Source organism: Lepidochelys olivacea, assembly GCF_965140295.1.
Source record: "Lepidochelys olivacea isolate rLepOli2 genome assembly, chromosome: 1".
NCBI lineage: Eukaryota > Metazoa > Chordata > Testudines > Cheloniidae > Lepidochelys > Lepidochelys olivacea.
In genome coordinates this window covers 262923378-262937579 of record NC_140411.1, presented here as the reverse complement: position 1 = coordinate 262937579, position 14202 = coordinate 262923378, and the positions used below count along the sequence as shown (strand labels likewise).

The window sequence follows — 14202 nt, the reverse complement described above, 5'->3', positions numbered from 1 at the left end:
GTTTGAGTCACAAGACTGAGGTCTCCAGCTCCATTCTGGATCACCCTGATCTTGGATATTGGACTTTGGACAAGAACCTGAAAAACTGATTCTGGAAAGGACTCTCTGAAATTCTAGAGCTCACCCACTCTACTATGAAACTGACCTAAGCACTTTGTTCATATCTGTATGTATAATGATCTTTTAACCAATACTCTCTCTCTTTTTTCTTTTTTAATAAATCTTAGTTTTGTTAATAAGAATGGGCTGTAAGTGTGTATTTGGGTAAGATCTGAGATATTCATTAACCTGATGGGCAATGTGTCCGATCCTTTGGGATTGGTAAACTTTTTACATGATGAACAAGATATTCAGTAATCCTCATCATATCTGACTTGGGTGTCTGGGTGGGAGCTCAAGGGTGGGTTGCTTTCAGGGAACTGTATTTTGGTTTCTGAGTAATCAGTAAGGTATTGTATTGTAGAAGCTGTTTTGTTACTGGCTTGGTGAATCTAAGTATTACAAAAACCACCACTGTTGGGGATTGTCTGCCCCATTCTTTGCAGTTTGCCCTAATTGAGCAATGTCAGCATGCCTTCCCACTCCTGGTACCCCGGTCACACCTTGTTATGGGTTGACTCAAAACCTCATTCAAACTGATGTGTGAACATGCCTGTCACTTACGAAAGTTGTAAGAAATACTTAAGGGGCCACACCTAATACAAGGCCGAATAGAATCCACCCAGAAACTAGCATCAGGTGGGTACGGAGTTCCACTTGGTATTGTAACCAGGTTGTCGGGGGGCGGGGGGAATGGAAGGGGGTTGTGAGTCTGTGAGAGAACATACAGAAACTGAGAACAGAAAAAAACAGAGACAGGCAGTGAAAAAAGCAAGAAGGACAAGTAGTAGTAGCCTGTGACCATAGTGAGACCCTAGAAAAAAGCTTTTGGTCTGTTGGCAAAAGAGGCTTTGGGCCATAAGCTAAGAAACTGCTCCTTTTGTTACTGGTTCCTCCTGAGTTCAGAGGAGCAGGACTTTGTATGTTCCTTATAAATAAAGAAGACTGCATCAAACAAATTTCCGAACTCCATCAATTTCTACTTCCAACTGGAATGTCCCCAGAGCCCTGAAATTTGACGAACATAAGAACGGCCATAGTGGGTGAGACCAAAGGTTCATCTAGCCCAGTATCCTGTCTTCCAACAGTGGCCAATGCCAGGTGCCCCAGAGGGAATGAACAGAACAGATAATCATCAAGTGATCCATTCCCTGGCACCCATTCCCAGCTTCTGGCAAACAGAGGCTAGGGATACCATCCCTGCCTATCCTGGCTAATAGCCATTGATAGACCTATTCTCCATGAATTTATCTGGTTTTTTTTTAATCCTGTTATGGTCTTGGACATCACAACATCCTCTGCCTATTAATTTCATTTGGTGACTCCTGTTCTTGTGTTATGAGAAGTAGTTAACAACACTTCCTTATTTACTTTCTCTACACCAGTCATGATTTTATAGACCTCAAACATATCACCCCTTAGTCGCCTCTTTTCCAAGCTGAAAAGTCCTAGTCTTATTAATCTCTCCTCAGATGGAAGCCGTTCCATAACCCTAATAATTTTTCTGGCCCTTTTCTGAACCTTCTCCAATCCCAATATATCTTTTTTGAGATGGGGCGACCACATCTGCACCCAGTACTCAAGTTGGGGCATTCTGTCGACTTATATAGAAGCAATATGATATTTTCTGTCTTTTTATCTATCCCCTTCTTAATGATTCCCAACATTCTGTTCACCTTTTTGACTGCCGCTGCACATTGAGTGGATGTTTTCAGAGAACTATCCAAGATCTTTTCTGAGTAGTAACAGCTAATTCAGACACCATCATTTTATATGTATGGTTGGGATCATGTTTTCCAATGTGCATTAGTTTACATTTATCGACATTGAATTTCATCTGCCATTTTGTTGCCCAGCCACCCAGTTCTGAGAGATCGTTTTGTAGATCTTCGCAGTCTGCCTGGGACTTAACTATCTTGAGTAGTTTTGTATCATCTGTAAATTTTGCCACAGCACTGTTTACCCCTTTTTCCAGATAATTTTGAATATGTTAAATAGGACCGGTCCCAGAACAGACCCCTTGGGGACACCATTATTTACCTCTCTCCATTCTGAAAACTGACCATTTATTCCTACCCTTTGTTCCCTATCTTTTAACCAGTTACTAATCCATGAGAGAACCTTCCCTCTTATTCCATGACAGCCTTTGGTGAGGGACCTTGTCCACGTGCTTGTTGACCCCCTCAAAGACTTCTAGTAGCTTGGTGAGGCATGACTTCCCTTTACAAAAACCATGTTGACTCTTCCCCAACAAATTATGTTCATTTATGTGTCTGACAATTTTATTCTTTACTGTAGTTTCAAGTAGCCATTCAGGTTGGAAAGGGGCAACACTATTATCTAGTGTGGCTGTTGAGCAAATAGGAAAGGTAGAGGTGTTGTTCTTTGTGCTGCTAAGGTACAAATACTGAGCTAGCTAACAAAAGTCCATTCTTGAATTATGTGAGGCTTTAGACCAGCAGGTCCCAATTTTTTTGCTGGCATGACCCCATTTTAATGAAATATTTTCTGCCGGAACCCCAGACTACATGGAGGAGCCAAATAGTGTCCTCTGCATAGCACGATCTCAGACACACCATAAGTGTGAGCTCACCCCTTCTGGAGAACGCCATTTTGCTCTACAAAATGGTGTCCTCCACCCAGTGTGACCTCCTACATATGGTGCATGTGAGGTCATGCTGTACAGAGCAAAATGGCATTCTCTGCGCACAAAGGATTGCCACGATCCCATGTGCTGATGGCACGGCCCCATTTGGGGTTGTGAGCTACGCTTTGGGAACTGCTCCTCCAGAAAGAGTGAAAGGCAGGCACTGACAAAGGGTGCAGGGGAGACACTGATTGCACTGCAGTTTGGCACAAATGGAAGATGGTTGCTCAATTACCTGTTTACAGACTAAAATAAAATCATAAAATGAAAAACAAAAGTGGCTTTTAACCAAGGATACGTCCACACTTCGGTAGGTGTAATCTCCAGCTCAAGGAGACGTGCCTCCACTAACTCTGAGCTAGCTAGTGTGCTAAAAAGAGAAGTGTAGCCATGGGGGTGCAAGTAGTGGGAGGGGCTAGCCACCTGAGCAGGTACCTACCATCTTCGACGGGATCATCCTCATTGCGGCCAGCCCCGCCCATTGCTCATGCTGCAGTGGCTACGCTCCTACATGTTATCACCGAGTTAGCGTAGGTATGTGTCCCCAACCTGGAACATACACCCCCAGTCTGAAGTGTAGATGTACCCGCTGAGCCAATACCTAGCTCAGCTTAGTACCCAGACACACAGAGAACCCCCCAGTACTGCAGAGTATCCTAGAAATGCATTAGAAGCTGCCTAAGTTTGTGATACTTTTTTTTCCTTTGATGGGACCTCAACCCCTCTCTGCCACTGAAACAGTTGGCTGCATTGAAACAAACCTAGAAAGCACCAACCACCCTGCTAAATGTTCATGGATTTTTGGAGGTGATCTGCTCACTGGGAAAGGTTCTGTGGAAAAGCTATAATACTGCTCCTTGCATAGACCCTCCTGTCTAAGCCCTCATGGTTCACACTGCTGGAACTCCTAAGCTGCACTCGTACAAGCCTGGCAGAGGCAGTGCCCCACCAGTTCAGGCCTCCCACTGCTGTTGATGTGGTGACCAGAGTGATTAGGACAAACCCTACAGCCCCTCCACCAGCCACGGCTGGCCTCCTTTGGTGTGTATCAGAGAATCAGTATTTCCCTCTTCCCATCTCTCTGGTGAGTTGGGAAGCATATGGGAGACTGGGAACATCCCTCTCTCCTTTATCCCCTACTAATCCATGTACCCCATTGCAGTGGTCCCAGAGCCTCCAGTAACAAACGCCTTCCTTTGATCAGGGGGCCTTGCAACAGATAAAGAAGCATGTGGGACACAGCAATTTTGATCATGGTTTAACAGAAAGCCTTAACTCTGACCTCATCCTTTTCCCAATAACACACACCTCACCTGCGTGCATATTGTTTCTGAACAGATTCCTGGGCTTGTAGTTAAGGTTTTCCATCATAGTGCAGAAGATTAATGTATTGCATTCAGTATGTCCCTGTGTCTATTGGAGTATGAAGTAATTTCTCTGGGGAGATGCAGCATGCTCATGAAGAACAGAGGCTAATGTGACGAATGGGTGTATAGGGATAAGGGAGGGAGGTCCTCCTTAACCTGGCAGTTCTGTTTTCCTCAGGGATCTGGGTTTGTTACATAAGCAACCGGAATTGATTTGTAACAAGTTTATTTTCTACTTAAATAATGACAATGGTAGAAGATAAGCAATGCATTATTTAAGGTGAGGGTTTACTCCTGGAGGAATTCTGCACCAAAAAATTAAATTCTGCACACAATATTTTCTGCAAAATTCTACATATTTTATTTGTCAAAGTAACAGAATATAATCATGCAAGTTTCACTTATTTTGGTAATTTATTTCAAAATATCTGTCAGCGAGTATGTCTGTAACAATACAGACAAAAAAAGATTCTGGTAATTTTTTTTTGACAGATTCCTTTCTAGGCATATTAATGCAGAACTTTGAGTACTTCATTTAAATTACAATACAGAACTATATTTCCTGCACCTGTCAGCAGTGCAAAGGCTTGGGGGAGTCAGGGATAATGGAGGAGCTGAAAGAGAGGGAAGGAGCCTAGGGAGTGAACCTGAAGGGTGTTGGGTGTGGGTGGGAGAAGGGTTTCTTTCGGGGGGGGCAGGGGGGATTATTAGGGAGTTGGGAAGCCTCCCACATGCAGACCCTGGCTGATCCCAAGCCTCTCCCATTCAGTCAGGAACATCTGCCCCTGTCCCCACACTCCCCATCCCCATGGGTCTCTGCAGCACTCCTCCCCCACCCCCGGCTCAATGTTGTCACCCCACTAGCTCCTGAGCCCATGTCCCAGTTTGTACCTCCACTATCCATGCTGAACCCCAGTCTGTGGCCCGCCCAGCAGCCCTGTGTGCCCTACTCTGTCCAAACCTGGCTCCACAGGCAGGGTGCTGTGATGAACTTCTACTCCTGGGGGAATGCTGCAGCTGACTGTTCTGGTGCCACATCGGCCTCCGGTGGGCAAACTGTGGAACTGCAGCACTTCTTGGGCAAAATGTATTTTATGCAGGAAAATACCAAATTATGCAGGAGAGAAGAATTCTGCACAACCACAGATGTGCAGAATTCCCCAGGAGTAAGGGTTGCCCAGTTTACTGCAGAATATGGAGTACGGGACTGCTTCCCATTGAGCTGAGTAGTTTACATAGGCCCCTAGTGCAAGCAGCTCAGGCTCTCAAGGCCTAAGTAAACCATTACAAGGCCAGAATTTCTTCACTGGAGAAATAGAGAGAGGGAGTTATTTTGTAGAGATTGCATATAGTGGTACCATGAGGACACTGTAGAACAGACCCAGCTCAGCACAGACTGCACTGATCTTCCCCTTGAAGCTGCTCGCATGATGGGAGGGACACCTTCCTCTAGAGGAGACTCACCTTTCTATAACAGTAGTGGGTCATTTCTCATGCACTGTGCCTCATTTCTACAGGGATGGCCTCTCCCAACTGCTCCTCCCCTTGGATTTACCTGCAGAGAAAGGCAGGAAGGCTTCTCACTTCACAAACTGCCCATCTGCATCCTGTAGTTGAACGCTGGTTCCGAACAAGACTAGCAAATGCTCACTATCTTTCTGCAGGAAACTCAGCTGACTGGCTAGAAGCATATGGTGCAACACTGAAAGACTCAACAATTGAAAAAGTGAAGAACTCTCTCACCACATTCAAGAAAATTGCATACATGGCTGATGAATGCACCGATGCAAATGGACATCAAGTATTAAGTTATTGTGTACATTATCTTGAGGTCAGGGGTAGGCCAGTAGATGCATTTCTAGATGTTCAAGTTATAGAAGACACATCGGCTGCATCTGTGACAACCCACATCTTAGAAGATGTTAAATGCTTGTCAATTGGACCCCAAACAGATGGCTGTTTTTGCATTTGATGGAGCTGCAAACTTCTCTGGAAGACGTGGTGGAGTACAAGCTTTGCTCAGAGAAAAGTGTAACCCTAATCTCTCCTATGCACACTGCAGAGGCCACCTACTCCAACTAGCACTAGTATGAGCAGCAGAATCTTCAAAAGACATTTAAAAAGCTATAAATTTAATGTCTTCATTATATTCTTTTTTTCAGCAAGAATCCAGAAAGACTGAATATCTTGGAAAATATAGAATACACACTGGGACTGAAGTTCAAATTTGTCCAACCTGGGAAAACCCTCTGGCTTTCTCATCAGCGATCCTTGGCTATTGTCTTAAAACTACTCCAGCCATTATTACTGGCTTTAGAATGTATCTACCAAGATGGGATGAATCTAAGTAGTGAGGCTAGTGGATTACTTTTGCTACTACGTTCAGAGAAGACTATTGCCATTCTCTCTCTTGTAAGTCTACTGTTGAAACCACTTGGGCCATTAAACAATGCCATCCAGGCATCTGCTACAACAGTAGTAGATCTTTGTCTAGCAATAGAAGCTACATTTGGATCAATCAGAGAGCCATCCATTGAAAAAGTACTGGAAGAAGCAAAGACTTCAGTCCAGAAGTTGACTAATGAAGGCATTTATATTGAATCCTTAAGTGAAGAGGACAAGAAGTGTTTGTTAAGACAACTGAAAAAGTACACAGACTTGATTCTTAAAAATCTACAACAGCGACTTCTAGATTCTACTCAACCTCTATGTAGCTTTTACAGATGCATGTCCTATAAAACACCGACAATTGAGTGGAGTGAGGCACTACCAGCAATGGGGCTGCCATGGGATCAGAACAGAATAGAGAATTTGAACGCAGAGTGGAATATCATACGACGAATGAATGAAGATTTGACTTCAACTTCTTCTTTTATCATTCTTTGTGTTCTGTTTCCTGGGATGAAAGAAGTAGGAATTCATCTCTTGCTATTCCCAGTCACAACAGCTATAGTTGAGCATTGTTTTTCCATCATTGAATAGAATTTCGTGTTTTGAAAGAAGTCACCTTCTGCCTGATCATGCGAATGAACTAATGAGCATATTAATTGAAGGAATGGAAGTATCGGACACACGAGAAGCCACCAAAGATGAACGCATTGCATTCAAGAAGTTCATTAACAGAGTCGTGCAAAGTTATAACAAGAAACCAAGAAGGATGTAGACATAGTGCTTCATAGAAGGCTTGAGTAGCCAACTTTAGTTTGTGTGATGATTTTAAAACAGGAGTTAAATCTAATAAAATGGTCATGACGCATTTTTCAGTTTTTACTATGGTGCCATACAGCCCACGTTCACCCTCACAGTCTTACCCCTCAACGGCCCTGACATACACCTCTGTAACGTTGAACACCCCCCTAATTTCAATTCCTAGGGAAACCACAGCGCAGAGCCCAAACCCAGCTGGAGCCCGGGCACCTCCCCTGGAGCCTGCTGCTAGGGCCGGCGGCATGGTCAGGCCTGGCGGGGGCGGGCAGAGCAGGAGGCCTGGCCAGCTCCTCGGGACCCCACAGCTCTTCACCCCCGGCCCCAGCCACGGAAGCGGGAAACAAACCTGCTCTAGCCCCTCTTCAGGGCCTGCCTGCAGCTAGGGTAACCCGGGCAACGGGCAGCCCGAGGACGATTATCAGCCACTTAGGTCCAATCAGGGATCAGGACCTCGGCCTTCACCCAATGGTTTGCCGGCGTGGGTGGGCGCTGCCGGGGGGCGGAGAACGATAGCTTCACAAACCAATCAGACGCCAGGGTCGATAAGACCCCGCCCCGTGCCCGGAGCAAGGGGCGTGGTCGCCGCTCCGACGGCAAGATGGCGGCGGCCGGGCCGGGGAAGGTGGCGAAGGCGGCGGGCGCGGCGGTGAAGCCGATCTTCAGCCGGGACCTGGGCGAGGCGAAGCGGCGGGTGCGGGAGCTGTACCGCGCCTGGTACCGGGAGGTGCCCAATGCCGGTGAGGCCGGCGGCGGCTTCGTTGCGGGACCGTGCGGGCTCCTGGGCTTCCGCCGGGGCGCTGCGGGGGAGGCCCCGGCCCCCTTCCCGGTGGCAGCGCCTCGGGGGCGCTGCGGGCTTCTCCGCTTTCCTGCCAGGCGGCGGGGCGGGGCTGACCTTGGGGCTCCAGTGCGGGGAGGGGGACTCTGCCCATCTCTCCCCTCCCGCTCTTGGAGACCCCGCGCTGGGCAGGACTCCCCGCGGCTCTGCCCTGGTGCCTGCTTGCCACTGAGCCTTGCAGTGTCTTGGGTGCTGGGCTGGGGCTCACTCAGGCCACCTGGGCTCTGTTGCTAGCGCTGCCAGTGGCCTGCTGTGTGACCTTGGCCATGTCACTCTGCCTCCGTTTCCCCATTTGTAAAACTGGGACAGCGATAGTCCCTTTTCTTTATGTAGCACTTCCCCATTCAAATGGGGATGGGGGTAGGGGTGGCTCTAAAGAGATTATTTATTCTTCAGGCTTTGTCTTCCACTGAATCCTCATGGCTGTCGACACTAAATACTTTGGTTGTGTGGGCTGCCTTCCCCGTTCAGCAGCAGGGAGAGTATCCAATAAGGTGCATGTACCATTGGCACAAGTTACAAAGTGTACTGTTTTTTTTAAATCAGGCACTTCTGTCCAATCATGCATCAGGACCCTGGACTTCTTTTACTTAATGTGAATGGCTCCTAGACTTTAAAGTCAGGCGGGACCATGATGATTAGACTCTAATCTGATCTCCAGCATGTTGCAGGCCACAGAACCTCACCCAGCTGGGAAAGAATTTTCTGTACTAATTCTGAACCCTCCCCATCTAGTGTCCCATCACTGGCTTTTGGAGATATTTGCTGCTAGCTGTCACAGATAAACTACATGCTATTGTAGGCAGTCTCATCATACCACTCCCTCCATAAACTTATTGAGCTCTGTCTTGAAACTAGTTAGGTTTTTTTGCCCCCACTTCTCCACTTGGAAGCCTGTTCCAAAACTTCACTGCTCTGATGGCTAAAAACCTTTGCCTAATTTCAAGCCTAAATTTGTTGATGGCCAGTATATATCAATTTGTTCTTGTGTCCACTTTGGCACTTAACTTCAATACCAAAGAAGGAGAAGAGTTATTTATCCCTCTGATCTATTGATAGAGAGCAGTCATATCTCCCCTCAGCTTTCTTTTAGTTTGGCTAAACAAGCCAAGCTCTTTGAGTCTCCTCTCATAAGGTAGGTTTTCCATTCCTCTGATCATCCTAGTAGCCCTTCTCTGCACCTGTTTCGGTTTGAATTAATCTTTCTTAAACATGGGAGATTAGAACTGCACACAGTATTCCAGATGAGGTTTCACCCCGTGCTTTGTATAATGGTACTAACACTTCCCTGTCTCTACTGGAAATACTCTGCCTGATGCATCCTAGGACTGCATGGACTCTTTTCATGATGGCATGACATTGGTGGCTCATAGTCACCTTGTGAGCAAACAGTACACCCAGGTCGTTCTCCTCCTCTGTCATTTCCAGCTGTTAAATCCCCAGTTTATAGTAAAACTTGTTGTTAGTACCTAAACGCATGACTTTGCACTATTAAATTTCATCCCATTTCTATATTACTCTAATTTTAAAGGTCATCCAGATCTTCTGTGGTCCTCCTCCATATTGGCTGTACCTCACAACTTTGTATCATCTGCGAACTTTATTCGCATACTCCCCCTTTTTGTGATAAGGTCATTAATAAAAATCTTAAATAAGATTGGTCCCAAGACCAGTCCCTGAGGAACTCCACTAGTAGCCTCCCTCTAGCTGACAGGTCACCTTTCAGTATGACCTGTTGTAGTCTTCCCCTTAACCAGTTTCTTATCCACTTTTCAGTTCTCATATTAATCCCCATCTTCTCCAATTTAATAATTTCTCTACTGTATAAATCGGTGGGGACATCTTGTCTGGTATCCTGTCTCCTTCAGTGAACAATACTGGATATTCAGTAGAAAATCATAAGCCTTACTGTCTGTACCCCTACCATCTCTGGTATGATATGATGTATCCCATCAGCTGGGAACAAGAATTATTGAGACGATATGTAACTGGATCTTCTGCCACTTATTTTGTGATGCTGCAAGTCATCTTGAGATATATATATATTTTTTTCAGTACTTTTTAGCACAGTTTTCAAGGTGCATCCCGTCCCAATGGCTGGAAGGGGCCTAGAGAGGAGGAAAGAAAGACTGCATCAAGACTCATATGTCTTCTCTTCTAACTTTGATCTCTTAGCCAAGTAGTGGGTGAAGCTCATTCAATAAATTCTGCAAAGTAAGAATGTGTATTATAACTGCCTAAGTCTGCAAAACTGGGCTGATCAATTTCTGATTACAATTTTTAATAACTTCTAGCTGAAGAATAATTTCTAGTTGAGAAATAAAAGAACAAATTTTTCTTTGCAGTGTTCAATACGTACAAAATTGAGACACTCTATGGTGGAAAATTTTAGCACATTGGTGATGACTTCTGTGAATATTCTTTGCTCTTTGTCTAGTACAACTATACCAGTTGGACATCTCGGTGAAACAGGGGCGTGATAAGGTGCGGGAGATGTTCATGAGGAATGCCCATGTCACAGACCCCAGAGTGATTGACATACTGGTTATAAAGGTAAAACAAACAACAAACATACTTACTTTCTCAAATCCACAAAGTGGTGTGATTAGCATGTATAAATAGTAGTGGGAGAGGGTGGCTCTTTGCTTATCAAAGTTCTGTAGAACAAGCTGAGATATTGGAGTCCATTAAGATCAGAGTAATATAGTTAGGATATGTATTTCAGTCACAGATCCTAGAGAAGAAGAGACCTCCTTGTTCTTATAAAGCAGGTTGGTCTTCATAATAGACTCATAACTAGGGCTGTCAATCAATCGCAGTTAACTCACGTGATTAATTTTTTTAACCAAGATTAATTTATTTGAGTTAATTGGAATTAATCACACTGTTAAACAATAGAATACCAATTGGTATTACTAGATATTTGTGGATGGTTTTTCTTCATTTTCAAATGTATCTATTTCAATTACAACACAGAATACAAAGTGTACAGTGCTCACTTTATATTTTTATTACAAATATTTGCACTGTAAAAATGATAATAGTATTTTTCAATTCACCTCATACAAGTACTGTAGTGCAATTGCTTTATTGTGAAAGGGCAAGTTACAAACGAAGGGTTTTTTGTTACATAACTGCACTCAAACAAAACAATGTAAAACTTCAGAGTCTACAAGTCCACTCAGTCCTACTTCTTGTTCAGCCAATCGCCAAGAGAAACAAGGTTGGTTTGTTTTTATAATCACAGGAGATAATGCTGCCCACTTCTTAATTACAATGTCACCTGAAAGTGAGAACAGGCGGTCACATGGTACTGTTGTAGCTGGCATCACAAGATATTTACGTGCCAGATGTGCTAAAGATTCATATGCCTCTTCATGCTTTGGCCATTGTTCCAGAGGACATGCTTCCATGCTGATGATGCTTTTTTTTTTTTTTTAAAGTGTTAATTAAATTAGTGTCTGAACTCCTTGGGGGAGAATTGTATGTCTCCTGCTCTGTTTTACCCGCTTTCTGCCATATATTTCATGTTATAGCAGTCTCAAATAATGACCCAGCACATATTGTTCATTTTAAGAACACTTTCACTATAAATTTGACAAAATGCAAAGAGGATGCCAATGTGAAATTTCTAAAGATAGTTACAGCACTCAACCCAAAATTTAAGAATCTGAAGTGTCTTCCAGAATCTGAGAGGGATGAGGCGTGGAGCATGCTTTCAGAAATCTTACAAGAGTAACACTCTGATGCTGAAACTATAGAACCCATACTACCAAAAAAGAAAATCAACCTTCTGTTGGTGGCTTCTGATTCAGCTGATGAAAATGAACATGCATCGGTCCGCACGGCTTTGGATTGTTATTGAGCAGAACCTGTCATCAGCATGGACGCATGTCCTCTGGAATAGTGGTTGAAGCATGAAGGGACATATGAATCTTTAGTGCATCTGGCATGTAAATACTTGCAGCGCTGGCTACAACAGTGCTATGCAAATGCCTGTTCTCACTTTCAGGTGACATTGTAAACAAGAAGCAGGCAGCATTATCTCCTGCAAATGTAAACAAACTTGTTTGTCTGAGCGATTGGCTGAACAAGGACTTGCGGGCTCTAAAGTTTTACATTGTTTTATTTTTGAATGCAGGTTTTTATTGTACATAATTCTACATTTGTAAGTTGCACTTTCATGATAAAGAGATTGCACTACAGTACTTGTAGTAGGTGAATTGAAAAATACTATTTCTTTTGTTTTTTTATAGTGCAAATATTTGTAATAAAAATAAAGTGAGCACTGTACACTTTGTATTCTGTGTTGTAATTGAAATCAATATATTTGAAAATGTAGAAAACATCCAAAAATATTTAAATGGTATTCTAGTATTGTTTAACAGTGCGATTAATTTTGTTGACACCCCCCTACTCATAACACCAGAGAGGAGGAGTTTAGTTAATAAAACTTCTCTTGTTCTGCATTTGTAAACAGGAATTGTCCAGCAGATGAAACAGTTGTGTTTAAGGATTCCTGTGTCTGTGCTTATAAAAGGTGATGGAAGAATTACTGTTGATGGAGAATTTGTGACCCCATTTCCCAGACCTTCATCTTATTGTGTCTTTTTCAGTCACAGTTGGAGACAGTAGACATTACAGAAATACTTCTGCTGTAAACGATGGCTTTGGATTTTTAAGTGGGTGGCATAGCTGCGTCAAGATTTCCTAGATAAACTTGCTAGATATGTAATTTGGGCTCTAGACCTGTCTGTGAAAGGGGGAATAAAATTACCAAAACACACAAGCACCCCCCTTAGCATTTCAGAACAAGTGGCCAAAGCAAGACTAACTGAACTCTGCAGTAGCATTGCTTTACCAAGAGATTCCTTCAAACTGTGAACTGCATGCTCACCTGTAGTGCTATATAAGTACCAAGACAGACAAACAGTGTTTGTCAAGAGTGTGTATTAGTAACTTTAAAGGGCAAAAAAATTATCCCCAAACCAACCATTATAAACCCAGAAATCCGGAATTAAAGTTGCACTTAAAAGAGCACCACTCGTGTTAAGGTAGGGAAATGCACAGTTTGGGCACCCAAACAATCTTACCTCTGCCCTGTAGCAACACCATGTAGTAACACATTTAAAGGAGGTCAGATGAATGATCATAACAGTCTTTCTGGCTTTGGAATTTGATTGACATTTTAGACCCAGATTTGTTTCATACATTTATACAAATGTTTTATTTTCATGGTGTCAATAGAGAATTTTCACATAAAGCTAAGTAATCTCACTGGTGAATCTGGGTATTGAACAGGAATTCTAAAATAAAGGTGCCTGCAGCCTTGTTACATGTCTGGAAGGGGGTGCTAGGCCAGGGATGGGTTTCTGGCAGAGGAAATGGGGCAAGTCATGATACCTCTATGGAGAAGAGTCTTGGCTTTTCTCTCCTGTGCAGCTTGACACCTGCTGCCAGGCTGTAGAGGCATGGATGTTTGAAAAGTAGGTGGGTAGCTAGGAATGCAGGTCATGAAAGGAGAGAACCAGTGATCTGGGTCACTTGCTCTGGGTGTTTGGGGGTGGGGCAGAGGAAATTAGTGATGTGATGCTGGGGAGGGTAATGTTGAGTATACTTGTTAGGGGGACAGATTTAAAAGACTGTAAGGGTGAGGTTAGTAGACTTTAAAAGGACTGAATAATTGAACTAACCAGTGGAGTTTTGTTAAAAAAAACCCAAACTTCTGAATGCAGAGGTAGAAATAAACCATCTATGCATTCTGTTCTCATCTGCTTAAGCTACTTAAGATCTCCTAACTGGGAATTGATCTATGAACCCTGGCTTGCTTTTTGTATAAATGCAGGGGAAAATGGAACTACAGGAAACTGCTCGTGTATGGAAGCAGCGGACACACATCATGCGGTTTTTCCATGAGACAGAAACCCCACGACCCAAGGACTTTCTGTCCAAGTTCTATGTGGGCCATGACCCTTGAGACAAACTGACTGAAAAACTAATTCTGTGTTTCACTGTCTTACTGCAAATAAAGCTCTGTATATTGGAGA

The 14202-nt window shown here is 43.8% G+C and overlaps 1 protein-coding gene across 1 annotated transcript; it reads left to right on the top strand.

Moving 5' to 3' along the window:
- Positions 1-7877: 7877 nt before the first annotated feature.
- On the top strand, positions 7878-14200 carry NDUFA6 (NADH:ubiquinone oxidoreductase subunit A6). The gene is made up of 3 exons (XM_084640060.1): positions 7878-8057; positions 10593-10708; positions 14001-14200. Exons 1-3 carry the CDS (start codon positions 7919-7921, stop codon positions 14130-14132), a joined length of 387 nt encoding a protein of 128 aa, XP_084496186.1. The 5' UTR covers positions 7878-7918; the 3' UTR covers positions 14133-14200.
- The last annotated feature ends 2 nt before the right edge of the window (positions 14201-14202 follow it).

Bases quoted from the DNA above. Each gene is read 5' to 3' on its own strand.
- NDUFA6 (XM_084640060.1), top strand. From the start codon at position 7,919: ATGGCGGCGGCCGGGCCGGGGAAGGTGGCGAAGGCGGCGGGCGCGGCG. The intron at 8,058-10,592 runs GTGAGGCCGGCG...CTCTTTGTCTAG, and splicing joins CCGGGAGGTGCCCAATGCCG to TACAACTATACCAGTTGGAC. The intron at 10,709-14,000 runs GTAAAACAAACA...GTATAAATGCAG, and splicing joins TTGACATACTGGTTATAAAG to GGGAAAATGGAACTACAGGA.